General features: G+C 37.1%; 1 protein-coding gene across 1 annotated transcript in view; it reads right to left on the bottom strand.

Moving 5' to 3' along the window:
* The window catches only part of ASXL3 (ASXL transcriptional regulator 3), a 186,312-nt gene that overhangs the window by 107,397 nt on the left and 58,207 nt on the right, over positions 1-20,708 (bottom strand). The window contains exons 3-4 of the mRNA XM_070452801.1: positions 7,532-7,640; positions 6,183-6,291 (exon numbers count right to left, since the gene is read on the bottom strand). Of these exons, the coding sequence (XP_070308902.1) occupies positions 6,183-6,291; positions 7,532-7,640 (218 nt within the window). The remainder of the gene's footprint in view (positions 1-6,182; positions 6,292-7,531; positions 7,641-20,708) is intronic.

The raw sequence follows: 20,708 nt of genomic DNA, 5'->3' as shown, positions 1-20,708 counted from the left end.
TCAGAAAGCAACTCAGACACAAACATAAGCATAAATCTAAGACTAAAATAGTCCACAAAATTCTAAATATTTTCTTTGGGTGACATAGATCTATACTTCTACAGACATAAATGGTCATGGGTTGTCAACAAAGATATATATATCAAGTGATTCTCCTAAATCACTCTTTCACCTCTCGAGCTAAGCCTGTAAAATGTGAAGAGTTTACTTTCTTGAGTCTCTAATTCTTAGTAACTTGAAAAACTGTTTAGGAATCAAAGAAACCTAATGCACAGCTCTAGTTCTGTGTCTTGTCAATTCTAGAATTGAGAATATATTACCTTTCCCATACTGTAAAAAAAAAAGAAAAAAATGCAACCAGACTTTAAAACAAAATAACTTGGGGAAATGTCTATTGTTTAAAAACAAATCTGTTTTGCTGGCCAATGGACTGCAAGAAGAAAGCAAAAGCATTGCTGTTATTATCTTTACCTACAGATCCACATGTCACTGGAATCAAGCTGCAAGACTTCTTTCCGGTTACCAGCTTTTGTAAAGCACTTTCTTTTCAAATACTTTTCTGAGTTTCCCTTTAGTGCTGTAACACATGTCAGCTAATCTCTGTTCATCTGAAATAACTCTATGGTAGCAGAGGCTTAGTCTTAGGACTGTCACAAGGGTATCTTACCAATTGATAGTTATTATTCACTTCAATACTATTCACTCTTTCATATCCCAAAGGAGGAATGGGGAAAGCAGAAGAGAATAAAGATTTAAAAAACAGATGGTGGGACCCTCCTCTCCCCCTGCCCTCTCTCCCATGGCCCCTACAACCCCACACTTCCCCACCTTCCCTCTCCAATTATATTTTCAAAGCGTATTTGTACAGCTGTAAGAAGTGTGGAAATTATACCCAATCTAACTGCTGGTTCAAACACCTATTAGAAATAGAGTAAGTAAGGAAATCATCTAAACCAGTTCAGGTTCATGGCATTTATTACTGATTTGTAAGAAATCATGTGGTAGCCCACTCCTTCATTTGGATAAGCCGGTGGTTCCTCTTTGTCAAATTCTCAAGTTTAGCAGCAGAACAGAGTTGGACAACTTTTGCAAAGCTAAACTGCACCAGTTACTCCCGGGCTATGAGTGTTCCCCAACGTTCCAGGCAGGGTCGTAGAGTGGTCAGAGCCTGGCTTTTGGGGTCACTCACATCAACCTGAGCATGCCACCTGAATGAAACACTGAACCTCTAAGTCTGTTTCCTTGCTGGTAAAAAAAAAAAATTAAAATTAAAAATATAAATAAACAAAATAAAAATCAAAAATAGAAAAATTCAATAAAATACAGCAACGGAGCCTAGGAAGTCTGACTCTCACAGGAGTGCTGTCAGCATTAATCAGTCTACATGTAAACAGTTCACAAAGGATAGGCGTTGTGAGCACTCAACATATTTTCAGTATCGAGGTTTGAAAATCTATCCTGGGGTTAATGGACTGTACACAGAAGTATATGGTATTCATATAGATAGGGAACACACTCGTTCTACAAGAAGCAATTGTGGTTTGCAATAAGATGTAAAAGTGGGCAAGTCAAGGAACACTCAAGGAAATAAGCTATTTACCATTCTTTCAGTGATTTCTCAAAGCAATTTCATTAGTACAACTTCAAAGGAGAGGCCAGGAAATCCAGTTTTGGTCCCATTAGCTGGAGATGTGTGGGTATGCCCTCTCTGGTGAAGTACTCATTCACATTTCAAATTAGGGGAGTTTGCTTATCCCTGTTGTGGTTTAATTATTGCCTAAGTGCTTTCACCCTGCCCTGGACCCCTTCAGAACCACTAAAACCCTCCCACTCTTTCTTCTGAAAGTTGGGATTAGTCACCAGCAAAATCTGATTGACCTGGCCCTCGCCCATGGACACTACTTCCCCTGGAACCTTCTCAGGTAGCAGCCTGTGTCTTTCCCACACATCTTGTATTGCTGGGCCTGAAAACGGGACATGTGACCTCCATGCTCCTTCCTGCTCCTTAAACGCCTCCAGCATTGTATCTCCCGTCAACAGACCGTTCCTCCTTACTGTAATTATCTACCAACTCCTGGGTTACTCCCTTTCATCTCTGGAAGATTTTAGCTCCTAAATATCACACCCTTTCAATGCTAGTTCTATCATAACTGTCTGTTTCAATATCCACACAGATGATTCTCTACTATTTCAAGGCAGGGCTACCACCAGCCTTTACAACATCCTTGTGCGGATAAGAAAAGGCCATATTTCCTCCATGTTGACCCTGCTCCATGACAGGAAGTTGGGCAAAGGAAGGGCTGCTCAATTTCAGTCACTGATGATCACCTCGTCCAGGACACTCTGAAGAGGGCCCACACTACCTAGCCATTCCTAACAGCCTTCAACCTCCCCTCCCTCTTTCTTCTCAGCTCAGACACACCTCCCATAATCCACCCTAACCTCAAGTTTAGGGGCTTCCCTGGTGGCTCAGTGGTAAAGAGTCTGCCTGCCAATGCAGGAGATGGGGATTAGATCCCTGAGTTGGGAAGATCCCTTGGAGAAGGAAATGGCAACCCACTCCAGCATTCTTGCCTCGGAAATCCCATGGACAGAGGAGCTTGGCAGGCTACCATGGGGTAGCAAAGAGTTAGACATGATTTAGCAACTTAACAACAACTACAACCTCAATTTCACATATTCCACTCTTACATCACCTACCCTTCCAACTCATTTCCTCTTGAACACCAAACCAAACAATTCTTCCTCCCTAAGGAGACCTGCACCTCCGCCTTCACGCCATTCCTCACACAAATGTGCCTTTGCTCAACCCCCACAACCAGCTTAAATTCCACAGAGATGGATCTTGATGCTCCATGCCATGCACCCTCAACTCCTGCGTCCCTCCCTGGCCTCATCATTCACTCCTGGCAAAACCCCAGCTCTGGTCCATTTCAACATTGTGTCTACTCTGCACCCACAGAGTGGTCATCAATATGACCAGAGAAAAATACACAAGCATGCTGGCTGTTCTCACATTAAATTCAGGATCAGCAGTCTCAGAACTGTCCTTAATGACGTCAGACCCAAGACAAACATTTTCTATCTTCTCCTTAGATTTACGGAGCTACCTCTCCATCTTCACCTGGGGCTGAAGAACTGATTTCCTATTTCACGGAGAAAAATGGAGCATTAAGAAGTGAACTTGTGCAGCCCCTCCCCATATACTCACCTACCTTCATTTCTATCCAGCAGCCTCATTTTTCCTATTGCTTCCTTACAGCACTAGTCAATACTCCTGAAGAGTGCCAATCTCTTCATCTGCTTCACAGATCTCCTTCCCTCTCATCCAATCAAGTACATGGCAACAGGACACGTTCCTCATCGAAACCTCTTCAACTGCATTTCTTCCCAACAGTACATGATTGTTCTCACATTTATCTCTCATATTCAGAAAATTTTCCTTTCTTCCACTTTCTTTTACAGCCATGTCCCCATTTCACTCCTTCCCTTTATCTCAAAAAACCTTGAAAGAACTGACTGCACTTGGGGTCTCCCAATTTCTGTTCTCCCATTCTCTTGAACACACTCCATTCATGCTTGTGGTCTCACTGTATGATAAAAACAGTCATCGTCAATAACCTCACAAAACTAAATCCAATGTTTTTCCCTCGGCCTTCATTGTAAGTTGACACAGAGAGAGCAATTGACATGTTTGAGTTACATCCTCCCCAGACCCACTTTCTTCATTTTGTTTTCAGAACAGACAACATAAGTTGTCTGTCCACTTATCCTCTGTCTCATTTGCTGGTTCCTATAATCTCTCCAACCTCTTAAATTTCAAGTACTCTAAGCTCAGTCTTTGAGCCTCTCCTCTTTTCTATGTGCCTTCAATTTCTTGGTGATTTCATCCAGTTTCTTATCTTTAAAGCTCATCTATAAACTGACCACTTTCAAGTGTGTATTTCCAGCAAAGTCTTTCCCATTAATCTAAGACAGATAAGTCCAGTTATTTCACATATTCACTTGGATGCAGAAAATTAATATCATGTTTAATATGCCCTACATTGAGCTCCTCTGTCACCATCCCCCACCCCAAACGCTCTTGCAGGTATTCCATCTAAGTTAAATAGTTCTACTTGCTGACACTCAAAACTCTGAAGTCATCTCCAACTCCTTTCTTTATCTCATAACTACCCTAATTTCAGCAGTTCCTATTGGGTCTACCCTAGAATTCAATTACTTTCCATCACTTTCATTGCTACTCCTGTTATTTGAACTCCATCATCTCTTATCTAGATTACACCAATAGCTTTCTAACTCATCTCCCCCTTTTTGTCCTTGTTCTCTTATATATGGTTTTTTTGTACTTAGTGATCCTACTAAGGCCTGAGATCATTGTCCTTCTAGCTCAAAACCCTGCAGTGGCTTAACATCTCACTCAAAACAAAGTTCGGTGTCATGGTACTCCATAACTTCCTTGAAACTGTATCTTACTATCTTCTCCCTTGCTCACTCTGGACTCCAACCACACTGACCTAATGTTTCTGGAACATTCCAGGCACTCTCCTGTTTTAAGGCCTTTATAATTGCTGCTTCTTCTGTCTAGAACTCTCATCAAATGCCTGCTCCCTCACTCCCATGGGTCTTTTCTCAGATGTACCTCTCTCTTGTTCTTATCTCCTTATTTAATTGATTTTGCCCCATAACACTTGACAGCACTAAATAAGCTGTAAATTTCACATATTTATCTTGCTTATTGTCTCTCTCTCTACCAATATAAAATCCAAGAGAGGTCTTTTTCTGTTCTTCTTTTTAACTGCAACAACTATAATGTTGAGAACAGTACTCGGCACATAGCAGACACTCAATATATATGTTGATGTACATTAACTGAAAGGAGGTGGAGAGAGAGGAAGGATGCAAGTGTTCATGCAAGCATGCAGTACAGCAAGAGAACCCAATAAGATTCCCATTCAGCCACTGAAGGAGAAGGATGTGCCCCATTCACTAGCCCTTCCAGAAATCCAGAAATTGTCATGCATCTCTGCTCTGTTCTCTTTGTATACACAAGGACCTGCCAAAGTTCACAGCACTACCATAATAGTGGTGGGGGGTTTTCAAAAGGTACAGGAGGAATAAGGACACCAAATTAAATGAAAGTTGGTTTAAAAAAAAAGTCTACAAAGCTGATTTCAGCCATTTTACTAAGACAAGAATCTGTGTTTCCTATAATAACTCAGCACCTTGGCTACAGGTCAGATGGCTCTGGAGCAAAATCAGCCTCTAGGGGACTATCAGAAAGACACCAGTTTAAAGGGCAGGAGTGGCTAGTCAGAATACAAAGGGACTCCTACGACCATTAATAAAATGAATGGCTTTGGGCTATTACTGAAATAAGTTGTTTCTGCAAGGATCCTTTAAGGTTTGTTTATTTAATGGTAATTTACTGATTTCTATGAGTCCACCAACACAGACATTAATGACACAGTCTTCCTCTCAAATCACGATCTGGGTCCACTTGGGGGACCAGTGAGTTAGGTTAAAAAAATAGAAAAGAACAGCAGTTTTTGTGGAGCAAAGGTTTGCCAAAACTGCAGTACAGAAATTACATACACCAACAGATCATAATGCAAATGTCTTGAGAAAGTTAAAAATGAATCCACATGGACAGAATTCAAGTGGAAAATGCCCCCTTAGAATTCCAGAAGGGTTGTTCACTTTTCAAAAGCATTTCATAAGAATATAACTCATTTGGTCCCTGTTTCACTGTGAGGAATGTTAACATTAAGCTTAATTTATTAAAGACAAACCTAGGAACAAAGTTCCTATAAAATTACTTGGGTTCACAGAAAAAATCAGCACAATCAGAAACCAAACATCAGCCGTCTCAAGCCTCACATAAGGATTAAACCACAGCAAACCTCAGTAAGCCTCTCACCTTGCACAAGAAATACAATGATAACACTCAAGAGTACTATGCAGGGCAATCCATACTGTTAAAGAGCAAAATAAAACAAAAAGCAAACAACTGGATACTTTTCTTAGGTGCTAACCTTTAGAATCAGAATTGTTTAATGATAAACGGTGGCAAAAACTTAAAATTGTATCAATAATGGTAGGGAATTCAATTAGCAAGTTATTGGAACTCTACATAACCTTTCAGAGAACAGGATTTCTATCTTGAAATCTGCCACACTTACCTCCATTTCCTTCCCCACTGGCATTGGCCTCCGCCATCTCTGAGCCATCCAATTCAGACTCACAGCCTAAATCCAAAGTTCCATCGGCTGAGCATGATGACTCCTCTTTCTATATTATTTTAAAAATAATGATTTATGGAGATGTATCAGCAACGGAAAACACTCAAAATACTTCCAGAGCCCTAAGGAATTATCAAAGTTACTTGTGATTTTAAATTGCAATACTGATTTATTTTTTAATTTAAAACCACTCCTTGGAGGGGGGTGGGTTACTGGGAAAAGCACACTGCCATAGTTAATTTTGGGGGGAGATAACCTTTAAAATCTACACAAAAGACTAAGTTTCTTTTTGCCATATGTTGTTTCTGTTCTTCTCAATTCTACCGTCTTCATTTTGGAAAATGGCTTTACAACTTGGATGTAATCATAAATTAACCCCCAAGTAGCTACAAAAAATAATAAATAATACAAGTCTTTTGATTAACTTGTATTATTTTCTGAAACACACACACAGAACAAGAGCCTGATGCTTAAGAGCTGAGAAAGAATCCCCAATTTTGCCAGGTATAACTTTTAACATTAAAAATAAAACAGAAGAAACTTCTCAAAGGAAATTAATGAATTTTAAACGTAACTCATCATTTACTAAAGCTGATACTTTTTTTAATTTGCAAGAAAATACACTGATTTTGCATGTTCTAAGTTATGCAGCCATTTGTATCAGCTTTTGTCCTCTGGAATTTGGCATCTTACGTGGCATTTCCATTCCAGATGTAAATGGAAATTACACTAAAACCATTAAGACTTGGTTATCTGAAGCTTTTAATTTCTCTGTTCTCATACAAGTAAAAGCTTTTATTAGTAAAAACTTCCTTGAGATCACTGTTTCTTTCAAATTTGAATAACATTTAAAACAGCAAATTTTCAAGAGGAATGGATACATTTCTTATTTTTACAAAAGACAGACATACAGGTGTGAAGCCGGTATATCAATGTGTAATCATCAAATCAAATAGTTTTTTTTGGCCACTGTGATCATCTTAAAACTTTTGGCTGATGAACCATGGCACTCCTCCATGTAAATTTTTAAGAACCAAGAATTTCAAGGAAGCCACAACCATTTTCCATTACTATATGTTAGAGTGAAACCACAGATATGCTTTCTTTAAAGAAAAATGTCATTGTTTATTCTTAATACAAAATCATTTTTAAGACATCTGAAAACATTTAAAAGGCAAAGGGGTCATTCTACCCCTCACCCAAATCTAATTTTGTTTACCTTCACATGTCTGAATAAAGGCATGATACATAGTAATAACAGACATAATATGCAGAACAGTCCAACTTACTTTGAGAGCATAGAGGCCTGACTTCCCAGGGATTTTGAAGAATGTTCCATCCCCGATTCGCGTGTTAGTGTGAAGCATTGCATTCAGACAGGCTAATGGAGAAGTTCCACTAGAAAATAAAAGTGTGCAAAAAATGAAGCAGTCTGAGATGCAGTTTCTGGGGCAAAACCGTTCTCAGTCTCTTAGGGAAAAAAAAAAAAAGACCCTCTTGCATGCCTTTTTAAAATATCCTCCCAACCCCGAAAACATCTACATTACAATAACAGGCCAGTCCAGTTTTGCCAAAGTTAATCAGATGCATCTGTCTTATAGGCTTCAGGCAAAAAGTCTCCTGAATTGAAATTATGCTTTTATTCATAAAGCAACCAACACTGTATTTCAAAGAAACCAAAGCCCAAACATTTATGTGGTGTTATTTTGCAAATAATACCATGAAGCCTCAGGTTTTAAATATTACAGACAACTTGATGGTTGCACTTGAATGATCAAATAAACCAAGTTCAAGGACAGCTCCATCCTATAGGTTGAAAAGCAACAAAAGAATAATAAGAAACCAGGGAAGAACTGATTTAAAATTACAAGTATTTAAGTTACTCATGGGATTGCACTTCTCACAAGGCCAGATAAAAATCTATATCTGTGCTTCTTCAGTGACATTCTTTCCTTAGCTCTTTATTTGTCAAATAAAATATGTGTTTGGGAATCCTACCCAGCTAATGATGATGTTCTGCAGTAAAGAAGTGACTGAACTATGAAAACAGATTTTTTTTAAAGGAATCAAACTATTAAATATTGATTAAAATATAAAAACACATATGCACAAACATCATTGAAATGTATTCATATAATTAAAAAGATGTTTATGAAATGTACAATACATATATATTTTCTGGGGTAACTTTAGAACTTCTTTTGTGTTTTGTTTGTAAACTGTTATTTCTGTATATCCGAATTTAGAGGTAGAACGGTTACTTGCATTTACTTATGTTTCCATATATACTTTACTTCCTAATATGCTATAAGATCAATATTTGGTTGAATCAATACAGATTAGAAACCCTACTCCCCATCTCATTCACCTAGTTAGGGTTCTGGATATATAATCCAAGATATCCTTGGACAAGAGAACCTTTAGGATATCAAGGTTTCAAAGTTTGAATTTCTGTGATAGAAACATATTTTTACGTGACTAAACTAAAAGTGTTCTAAAAACCAAGACTGTCCCATCTCTTACTTACTACGAATACTCATTAATAAAATGAAAAAAGCCAAATTTGCTGAGTTGCCACAACACACTTAATAGCCAGTCAGCATATATACACATCATGGTCATAAAGGTTTATAAGTATTCTAATAAGAACACTTTATTATTTTAGGAAACAGTTTCTCTATGCCAACACATCAATATGATTCCATCTGGTCTGACAGGAAGCAAGAGCCCTAGTATAAACCTGGTCATAGAACAGCACAGAACAGCGAGGTACACATGGAAACAACGCTGGGAGTTTTTGCAACAAGCTTTCCTCTCGAAGCTTCTACAAGCCTACGGACCTCATTTCATTATTTTTCCTCACAAAAGATGTTCTGCGCATATGTAAAGTGGGCCAAGCCTTCCTTATAAAGTAAAATACATTCATCTCCCAGAAATAGCTGTCCATGAATAAATTTCAGATAAACAAGGCTATACATGTTACACTGAACACTGTAAAATATATATTTTTATCATTATTCTCATCAGAAAAAGCACAGACAATTTGAAGCTGGGAATTATTATACCAGATTTGTGGAGCTTTAATTTGGCGAAACTGTCAGAAACACAGATTTTTCTGTAGGGACCTGGCAAGAAAATGCTAGCACTACAAGTAAAATAGAACCCTATACATATAAATGAAACAATGTAGCTGGTTTTAAAATATAAAACTTAATAATACTAATTGTGCACCTTTCAAACCTCACCCACATTCTTCCTGTTCTTCTTTGCTAAGGTCCTAATACACACAATTTCAAGAACTCAGATTTAGCATTTTAGAGAATACAGATTTAAAGACAACTAAAAGATACTGAACAGACATAATTTAATATCACTATAATTTACATATTCTTTCTAAGGTACAGTAAACCAAAGATAATTGTGGAAGACAAAATGACTAATAAATAGCGGTTTAATGCTATGCCTGCTTCAAATATAAGTGATAATACCCAGTTTCATATAAATAATAAGTTCTGTTGAATATGAATATATTATTAAATTATATTGTTTAATAACTCAATAAATTCAAGATTTACTGGGGAAATATGTTAACAACATATAATTTACAATCACATGACACAGATATCGAAAAGTCTCAAAGACTACTGTAATTTTCCCCAAAACAAACAGGAAATCTGCTTTATTTTAAAGCTATACATTTGCACTTCAGAAGAATTAAAAATATTTTGCAATCAAATGTAAACTTTACTACTCAGGCTGATTAGTCACTTAGTTTTAAACATATCAATTGCATTTCTTCATAGAAAAAAATCAAATTAAATGGCCCATTCATTTAAAAACTTCAAAACTTTAGCACTGAAAGATGAAGTACTTACTGGGAAGTAACTTTCACCCACTGCATATACATAGGAAAGTGAATTTTAAAAATCTTTCATACCCTTTACTTATTGCTATCATCTTCAACATTTCCACAGAGTCTAGAAATTATGGACTGCTTTCCCTGAAAAAGGGAATGTCCTAAGTAACTGCCACTGAACAAGAACAAATAAAAGTCTCATTGATGTATTTCTATTATTTTAATATTCAGAAAAAAAAAGATTCAGCAAGTATACCTAGGCCAGCTTTAAGAAATATATAAATATATATTTATATATCTGTATATATTAAAAAAACACAATGTCTTATTGTGGGTATGAAAAAAGATGAGGCAAATATGTGTTAAAAGTCTGTATTCTTAGAGAGCATAGACATCTTCTATGTAATATTCCTTAGTTTTAAATTAAAAATACTTGCTCACAATGTGAGTTAATTGCCTAAGTCACAATCTAAAAGCAAAAATCCTGGAATAGACTATGTGTCTGTGTATATTGTATATGAAATAATAACACATCAACATTTTAATTCAAAAATCTCTAAAATTTCAAAAGTTACTTACTTTCTAAAAGGATGAATTGGAAGAATTGCGATATCCCAATTTATAAAAAGAGAAAACAAAGAAAAAAGGGAAAAAAAGTTAGTTTTCCAGCTTAAAATGCAATTCTACGTCTCACTATTTCAATAAATAAGACAGCATACAAGAAACACACCAAACTCTTAGATTTGGCTGTAAACTCTGGAGGACTGGAGTAAAAGGTAAATTCCACTTTCTTCCCTACACTTCCACAATGTTTTCATTTTCTCCACAATGCTCATATATTGACAGCTCCACATTGGGAATATAATCAGAAATAAACCATCAGGACACTATTTGCCCCCACTTCCTTTCTTTCTGCCGTGCCCTGTAACCGGGCCTTCCCTATACACCTGCCAGGGTAGATATACAGCTTCTTCTATTTGTTTGTCTTCCTCCCTAGGCTGTAGGGCTGTGGAACCCTTCTGGCTTGTTTTCATTTCCCACAACCCCTGAAGCAGAACGGGGTGAAATTTGGAGGCAGGGGAGCAGGCATAATTTAAACTGTCTAGACATCAAAGAACCCCCAGAGATGCTTTGCAGAGCCCCAGTGCTGTGTGAACTACAGAAAAACCGTTGCTTTATCACATCAAATTGTTGACAGAACATATAAAATTTTACTAATAGTGCACACTTGGTGAAGAGAATGGATGGCCTGTCGATTTTAATAATTTTAAAAATCAGAGAAAATACCTAGGGAATGCAATTGGAAGGATATTTAGATACGACAAAAAAAAACATCATTCCTTTCCATAGAAAATTAATAATGCTTTACAAGGCAATAATTAAGTAATCCAAATCTTAAGCTACTTTATTTGCTAAGCATCTCTTCATAAAAATTTCAGATGAAGCTATTTCCTGAAAACATTTTTAAATCTTGCTTTGTAACTTGGGGAACATCAAAAAAAGTAATCCTAAACAATGTTAAGTCTAAAAATTCAACAGATTTAAGGAGTGATTATTAAGCAGCATTATTCATCAGTTATTGTGCTAAGTCCTGCTGATACAAATTAACTGAACCAATTTTATATTCATTCTTTAAAATAAATTAATAATGCTTCCAGTATTTTCAGTGTTGAGAGCCAAGAGAAAATATCTTAATTTTAAAGAATATATTTTTAAGAGGAAGTTATGTGGACCTCTTAGACGGAAGTAATGTTTCAGTTCTTTATACAGAATATTAGTGTTCATTATGTGAAAATTGTTTACTTAGGATTTGGTCATTTCATTTTATATATGTTATACTTCCCAAAAATGTTTTTTAAAATATTGAAAAACAAGTAATGCACCCTTGGCTTTATGCATGTGTTTACATATTCAATGGGCAAGTCACTACTAGTAAAGAAGAAAAGGTTATTTCTACCATGGAATGTGGAAAAGTCCTAACCACACATACACGCAGTTTATACCAGTTGATAAATCAGTAACCTAGATGATTAAAAACTATCCTAGAAAGTCAAGGCCAAACGAACTTCTTTTTATTTTTTTGAAAGGCAAATATATTAAGCATTTATTGAGTACATCATTATTTTTTTACTCAATTTATTTATTTTAATTGGAGGCTAATTACTTTATAATATTGTAGTGGTTTTTGCCATACATTGACATGAATCAGCCATGGGTATACATGCAAACTAACTTCTTACTCTGAGAAACAATACTGTTAGTCTGGAACCCTTGAAAATAATGGGAAAAAAAACTTGAAAGTTAGAGTCCTATATACATATACATTATCTGAAGAAGCTCAGCATACAGAATATTAGACCAAAAAAGGACCTACAGAAAGTCTGAAATTTGATTTGGATGACGAGGACAGTATCTCAAATTTCATAGTACCTCTTTGATCACTAGTGAAAGTTTTTTAATGGGCACTGACATGATAAATAACAAAGATTAAAGTTATAAAATATAAGTTTGATTCCAAGTTTTGCAGGTGTAACTGAGACTGCGGTTAAGAATCTCACTGTAGTCAACTAGCTAAGAGATACAGCTGAAATCTAAATTCTACTCTGATTTCAAACCTCACATAAACATACAAAAATAAACAGGAACAACCAATTAATTCAAGAGAAGAGTCATTTAAAAGGAAGATATTTTGCATATTTCTTTATAAAGAATACCTACATGCTTTTCATTATTCAATGTGTCTGTAGGGTAAAATTGGAAACATAGTCCCAAGTACTCTTTTACTAGGTATGGATATTGAAGCAAAAAATAATTATCAAGTGACATATGTTGTACGATTCTTAAATTTAGAGAAAAAGTTTCAGACTCCAAACCTAAACACGCATCTCTGATTGGCTTGAACAATGTAAAATTATATTCTTTGGGGAATATAAACAGGCATGTGAACTTAGACCTTTTATCCACTTTATGGACACAACGAAGCTACCACTAGATAGACTACAGTGATTCCTATGGTCATATTCACTAAACAGACCTTTTGTTTTAGGAGACAAGAATTTCAAAACATCAATACAAGGACAAAAGTTTGCTCAGTATTATTTTAGAATAGTATCTATAAGGAAAATTAAGAAATAGTCCTATAAAAATGTAAGCTAAAGCATATAATCTAAATTATAATTTTTAAAGACCTCAAAGTAAAATACGAGGTGAACTAGTTATCTTTGACTATAGACATTAAGGGAAGGTTATGCCCATGTATAGCTGGATACCAGCAATTGCATGCATGTCGTGACAAGCCACATTACACTGCTACACTAGGAAAGGCAATGCAGTACAATGAACAAGACTCTGGCTTCTGGAGCCAGCTAGCCTGAGTTCAGCTGAGGCTAGACCATTTACTAGCTCTATGACTTTAGACTTCATTTCTATGGGTCTCAGGCTTCACAACTACAAAATGTGGATAACAAAAGTCACTATTTCATAGGGCATTATTCTGAAGATTTAATGAGTTGAAATACATAAAACACCTAGAATTGTGTCTGGCATATTGTATGTGTTTAAAAATTATAATTATTACTATGTATAATAATAATGAATTATTATGAAAGGAAATCAACTCTGAATATTCACTGGAATGACGATGCTGAAGCTGAAGCTCCAATACTTTGGCCACCTGATGCGAAGAGCTGACTCACTGGAAAGACCCTGATGCTGGGAAACATTGAGGGCAAGAAGAGAAGGGGGTGAGACAGGATGAGATGGTGGGATGGCATCATCAACTCAATGGACATGAGTTTGAGCAAACTTCAGGAGATAGTCAAGGACTGGGAAGCCTGGCATGCTGCAGTCCATGATGTCGCAAAGAAACAGACACAACTTAGCAACTGAACAACAACAATTATGATAACTACTATGCCTCAAAGTAGCCAACATCTAGAGAGACAAAGGATAGCAAATGGAAAGAAATTATATATTCTGTAGTTTAAAGAATTGATTCAGGTAAAATTTTGTTTAATTTCATTTTTGTTTCATTAGCAAAAATAACTGAAGATATACAAGTGTATATACATTCCTTTCCCATAGCATTTCACATGTGATTAATGCTGAAAATAACTTATTGAGTAGAGAGAAAAGATGCTAAAAATATCTATTATTATAGATGCCATTTATTGAGCATCTCTAATGTGACTGGGCTTTCATACTATTATTTATATTCCTTACAGTCCCCATAAAATATAAGCAGGATCCCTAGTTTTACAGATGTAACCAAGGCTGAGAGGTTAAGACTCAGAGTATAATCAAATAACAACTAAGTGATACATTTTAAATCCAAATTCTACTCTGATTCCAACACCCATGCTCTTTGGACAACCCCCAATTCTTCGTCTATAGAGTTGTTTCTTCCACTGAACTAACCTTGGATACCACAAGCGAATATGTAACACTTGAGGGAAACACACAAAGGAAAGTCAGATGCCAGGAAAGAATAAGATGTTGGCTTCATCTTCACTTAATATTGTCTATAACAATGACTCCCCTAGGGTAAATTCCAAATAATATAAAGAAAGAACCAGGTTACAGAAGATGACATTGTTGGTTGTGTTGTTCAGGTAATGCTACCCTATGAAAACGAATGAAGAAAGACCTTTGAGAGAATATGGTTAAGAATTCAGACCCATAATTGAGATGCCTCTTTGCAGAACTAGATCATTAAAGAATAACACAATCCATTAGTTGAATAAATATTTATTGAGCACATTATATATGTGAAGCTAATCTTGAAATAAATTTGCACTCTTGACAGTGCTTTGCACAGAACAGAAATGTAGGCTGGGCTGAACTGAATTCTCTGAATACATATGAAATGACAAGGGATTCAGGAGAAAGGAGCCTTGAGGCATGTGCCACAAAATGAAGAAAATCATTTGGAATTTAGATGTTATCCCTAACTTATTCTAAGGAGGCACTTGAGATGCAATTGTTTGTGGATTTATTCTATCACCAACTCCATTGCAGAGGCAGCCAACCCATTGTCTTTGATGGCTCTTCAGGACTTTATACTATTTCCCTACAACTGTAGTCTCAAACAGAGTATTTTCACTTAAGCCAGAAAAACCACATATCTTCCAAAATAAAACAATGGATTTCATATATTAAAGAACAGCATTGCAAGTACAATTGGTATAATAAAACACGTTCATATCGAAATGTTAATTTCTGTATTCTACTTGTAGCTACTTATATTCATACTCTCTCATTGTGTTAGTAGTGGCCAATACCATAGCATTTCTGAATGTGTGCTATGGGATGTTAGTTCCAAGTGATGCTCAAAAAAACTGTCAAGGAGTTTCAGAAAAAAATGCATTCTCCTCTTGCAAACTCAGCAAATACATTAACAATGTATACTAAAATCTCTGAAAAATCTTACATAACTCCAGAAACCTGCTTAACTCACTGTTTCCTAAGCATATATAATTTAAAAATCTTCTCCACAATAGTATGTAGCAACATCTCTGATTATAGTATGCCAAGAAAAATACTTGAGGAAATGCTGAACTATATTTATGGTTAGGGTTATGAGGAAACAGTACCTAGCGGTCATATTCCCAGGAACGTTTAATTTTATTAGCAAGACGCTTAAAAATTATTTGAAAGGTATATAAAATAGTTGTTTCTCTGTGAAAAAATAACAGAGTGTGATTATTCTTCCCTGTGTAGACTTACAAAATTGAAAAGCATCCGGGTACTTTAAACAGCACTGAAAAATTTACAAACAGTATCCATATATAAATGAAAATACTATATATCTGCAATATTGTATTATCCGAAATGAAAATCATCATACTCATGTCTCCCAGCACAGAGCTTCCTCCTGACTCTCACTCAGTGAGTATGGTCTTCCTCTTCATCACCCAGAAATGAAGCATTTCTCAGACTATTAGAATCATTCTGCCTCAACAAAGTTCATCTATCAATTTACATTTTTTCCTTCCTCACATCCTAATTCAAACAATCTTTACATCACAAGAGGACAGTTTTAGAAACCCTAGCCCTACCCCTGCCTTCAGTATCTGCCTGCTGCAATTCCATCTACCCACTGGTGCCAGGGCCATGTTCCTATTTAAAAAACAAAAGCAAATAAAACATTGCTCGGGCTTCAGGCTCTGACATACACCAGACTGACTGACTGCTTCTTTACCATCAGTACTTCTCACTCCCTTTCAAAGGAAGCTCAGAGTCATGAGGATCCGCTACGGTAGGATGGGCGACTCCTTCATCTCCACCTTCCCCAGCTCTCAGATCACTCCCCGACCCCAAGACTACTCTCCTCTAATCTGATGCCACTCAGTAAACCGTGCGCCTCTGCAGTTTCCCATCTCTCTTTTCTGGCTCCTCCAGCATCCCCTGCCTGGAAACGCATCCCACTCTTTGCTCCATTTATCACTCAAAATAAAACGCTTAGCTACCACCTGTACGGTGACATCTCCCGTGATACCAGGGTGCCTACCTCACTGTACAGCAGGCTCAACACCCTGCATATCCTGCAGTTTCCTGTCAGGACAACCGTTTACACGTCTAAGTCTCCTGCCCTTACAACTTCCAACAAGTTTGGGAATGCCACGGGGGACAGACACATATTTATCTATCCTTTATTATTTGACAAGCAATCCCAAGGCACTCAGAAGGTGTTCGTTGAAATGAACGTAATCACTGCTATAAAAACTGTTGCAATCACGAATCTGTGGACATAACACCCACATCCCGAATAGCCTCTATAATAGTCTATTTAAACTCCCGACTACAATCACGTGTGTCAAACAGCCAACATATCACACAGGCTACGTGGTAGCCATATTATATTACATTTGCACACTCTGCATTCCTTTCCCCTAGGAAGTTTCCTTACTTTAGTTTAGCCATCCCTGAAATGGCCCTGACTTCATCAGAAAGGCTAGCTTTGGTAACTATCTGGCCAGATGGTAGAAGTTTGAGTATCTTTGGGGAAGCATATAGAAATAAAGGGAATGAGCATACATTATTTTCAGTAGAAACATAAGCTATAAAGGGACAAAAAAAATATTAACTAGTGACTACCTTCGCCTCGACTAGGAGGGAGCCGACCAAGAACAAAACTAACCACAGTCAAGCAGAGCAAAACAGAGGAAGAAAACATGGGGGAAACGATGGCATCACTTGGATTCCTGCATTATTCTAGTCATGTTGAAGGTCAACCAACTGGATGTCCACGTTAAATAACCCAACAAATCCCCTGCTTATTTTATTGTTGACACTTGGCTAACTGAGAGGCTGACCTCATTTTTCTAAGCCTCAATGTGTTCCTCTGTAAAATGATGAGTTTAAAATAGGTGATGATGATGCATCTGAGTCAGTTCTAATGAGGTGGATAAACCTAGGGCCTATTACACAGAGTGAAGTAAGTCAGAAAGAAAAACACCAACAGTATATTAACACATATATAATGGAACCCAGAAGGATGGTACTGACGAATCTGTTTGCAGAGCAGCAATGGAGACGTGGACACAGAGAACAGACATATGGACAAGGGTGGGAGAGAAGAGGTAGAGGGTGAGATAAATGGGGAGAGCAGCCTGGATGCAGCAAAGTGAAAGCCGTATAGTCGTGTCCAACTCTTCGCAACCCCATGAACTATACAGTCCATGGAATTCTCCAGGCCAGAATACTTGAGTGGGTAGCCTTTCCCTTCTCCAGGGGATCCTCCCAAGCCAGGGATCATACCCAGGTCTCCTGCATTGCAGGTGGATTCTTAACCAGCTGAGCCACAAGGGAAGCCCAAGAATACTAGAGTGAGTAGCCTCTCCCTTCTCTAGCAGATCTTCCCAACCCAGGAACTGAACTGGGGTCTCCTGCATGGCACGTGCATCCTTTACCAGCTGAGCCACAAGGGAAGCCTGCATGGATGCACAGACACTAACATATGTAAATATACGGCCAATGGCAGCTTGCTGGATGACTCAGGGAACACACACTGGGCTCTGTAGTGACCTAGAGGGTTGGGAACGGGTGAGAGGTAGTAGGGAGACTCAAAAGGGAGGGGACGTATATACATCTATGGTTAATTCATGTTGATGTATGACAGAAACCAAACCAATACTGTTAACCAATCATCAATCAATTAAAATTCAATAAGTATTTTTAAAAGTATGTGATGATTTTTAAATAGCTTTAAAATGAAAGTTCTACTGGTTAAGGCTTCAAGGGCAATTACAAATGGTTGGACAATTAGTATGTTGTTCATTCTAGCCATGCCACCTGTCTCTTCGCCTCTCTTCCTACTTATTTGTCAAAGAAGGCTCCCCTTCACCTCCTAAAAACTTCTAATCAACTCTCTGGTCTGTAGTAATGGTTTCTGAACTTCTGTAGGCATCACAGCCTATCCTGTGACTGTAGCATTTAGTTCTGGGCTATCTAATACCTCATGGCTCAAAGGCAATAAGCGCCATAGGACGCTGGCTTCATCAAGACTCTTTGTGTCCCCCTCATAAGGGCCCTGTCAGACTCAGATGCTCAGAAAACATTCAGGGACTGGTGATAAGCTTTACATTTCATAATCTACAGAACAAAATTTCAAGCATGGCAGTACCAGAAATTGGCTGAGGACGTCCAGAAATAGGAACTATGAAATACTCTAGTGAGAATATAAACTGACACAGCCAGTTTGAAAAACATCTGGCAATATCTACAGGGGGAAAAAACAAACAAACAAAAAAAAAAACCAGGTGTGCATGCTTTATAGATCAGCAATTCCACTTTTTGGTATAGTCCCTAGAAAAACTCAACTCACATTCACAGTCCTTATTTTTTAGGAGGTAAAAAAAACTGTCAGTAAATTAAATGTTCACCAGAACATAATAACTATAGACATAGATACACTTAATCTATATATACACAGTGAAATTATAAAATTCTGAGCCACAATGGTATACAGCAAACATATAACAATGATTAACTCTGAGTAAAAAAGGAAATAAAAGGAACTCCAGCTTTTTCTGTCAGACTTTATTTAAAAGAAATCCAAAGCAAATATGACAATATGTCTACAACTGTTAATTCCAGCTGGTGCTTGTTGGTCTACAATATTTTGCTATATTTTCAAAAATTTTCAGAACAGAAAAAATAAAGACTATTGATAATTTTGTTCTTTAACCCACAGTTTATCTTCTGTCCAATTCTATTAGATCTTTCTATTTCAGCTTATATTAAGGTTTAAACATTTTCCACATGTAAATCCATATATACACGGAAATTATATGGAAGTGTAAAGGTAATTATACAGAGTAAAAAGTAATGTCATTACCAACTTCTCCCAATGACACCATTGCTTCTGAAATAATGACTATTAATGATGTACCATGTTTTTTTTCTCCCAGAGCTTTTCCTATTTTTATTCAGATATATGTATAGATTCAACTCTATGCTTTTGTATTTTAAATTTATTTTCAACAGAAGTAAGAGCTGTTATTGCATACCAGTAGATTCACGCTTTTTTACTTAATAACCTTAATGATAAAGTTTCCTATAGAATATATTTTTTGTTCTTAATGTTGCACAGACTATTAAATGCTCTTAATAATCATGCAATGTTCCCACTGTCCTATAGAGTAGATAAGCTGTACTGTAATTTTTAAACTTCTTTATTATTTAACATGTAGCTTGCATCTGATTTTACTCATTAAAACTCATTGGTCCTGCAATGAAGAACCAATATATACGTCTCCTTGTATATGTGCTATAGATTGAACGCTTGTGTTCTCTCCAGATTCAAATGTTGAAACCTAATCCCCAATGTGATGCTACTTGAAGCTGGGGCCTTTGGGAAGTGATCATATCACGAAGATGGAGCCATCACCCATGGTATCAGTGCTGTTATGAAAGAGACTATCCATGGGATTTCCCAGGCAAGAACATTGCAGTAGGTAGCCATTCTCTTCTCTAGGGGATGGTCCCATCCCAGGGATCAAACCTGGGTCTCTGGCCTGGCAGGCAGATTCTTCACCATCTGAGCCACCAGGGAATTATACCAGCTTGAACAGACTAAGACAGTAGGTATAATATAACTATTCCTCTAGAATAGATTCCAAACAGTAGAACTACTATATCAAAAAAACATTTTAAAAAATGTTGATGGCTATCTCCAAATTATCTTCTCTGAGAGTAACTACTTTCCCCACCTGAGTCAAGGGTAGACAATATGGATCTTTACATTTTTGCTAATCTAATCAAATGGAGGTAAAGCGGTCATTCCAGGTAGAGAGCAGCAAGCAGGAGGCACATAGGGAAAGAACTGAACATGTCTGCAGAAACAGAATTATTTGGTATTTCCAACCAGCGAGTGGGAGGGAGAACAGGGCTGGGATCAGATTGAAAGGCAAGGTATATACCATACCAGCTACATGACACTTATGTGTGCTTAAGTGCTCAGTCATGTCCGACTCTTTGTGACCCCATGGACTGTAGCTTTCCAGGATCTCCTATCCTTGGGGATTCTCCAGGCAAGAATACTGGAGTAGGTTGCCATGCCCTCCTCCAGGGGATCTTCCCAAACCAGAGATTGAACCCAGATCTCTTGC

Source organism: Odocoileus virginianus, chromosome 22, assembly GCF_023699985.2.
Source record: "Odocoileus virginianus isolate 20LAN1187 ecotype Illinois chromosome 22, Ovbor_1.2, whole genome shotgun sequence".
NCBI lineage: Eukaryota > Metazoa > Chordata > Mammalia > Artiodactyla > Cervidae > Odocoileus > Odocoileus virginianus.
This window is presented reverse-complemented; position numbering and strand designations above follow the sequence as displayed.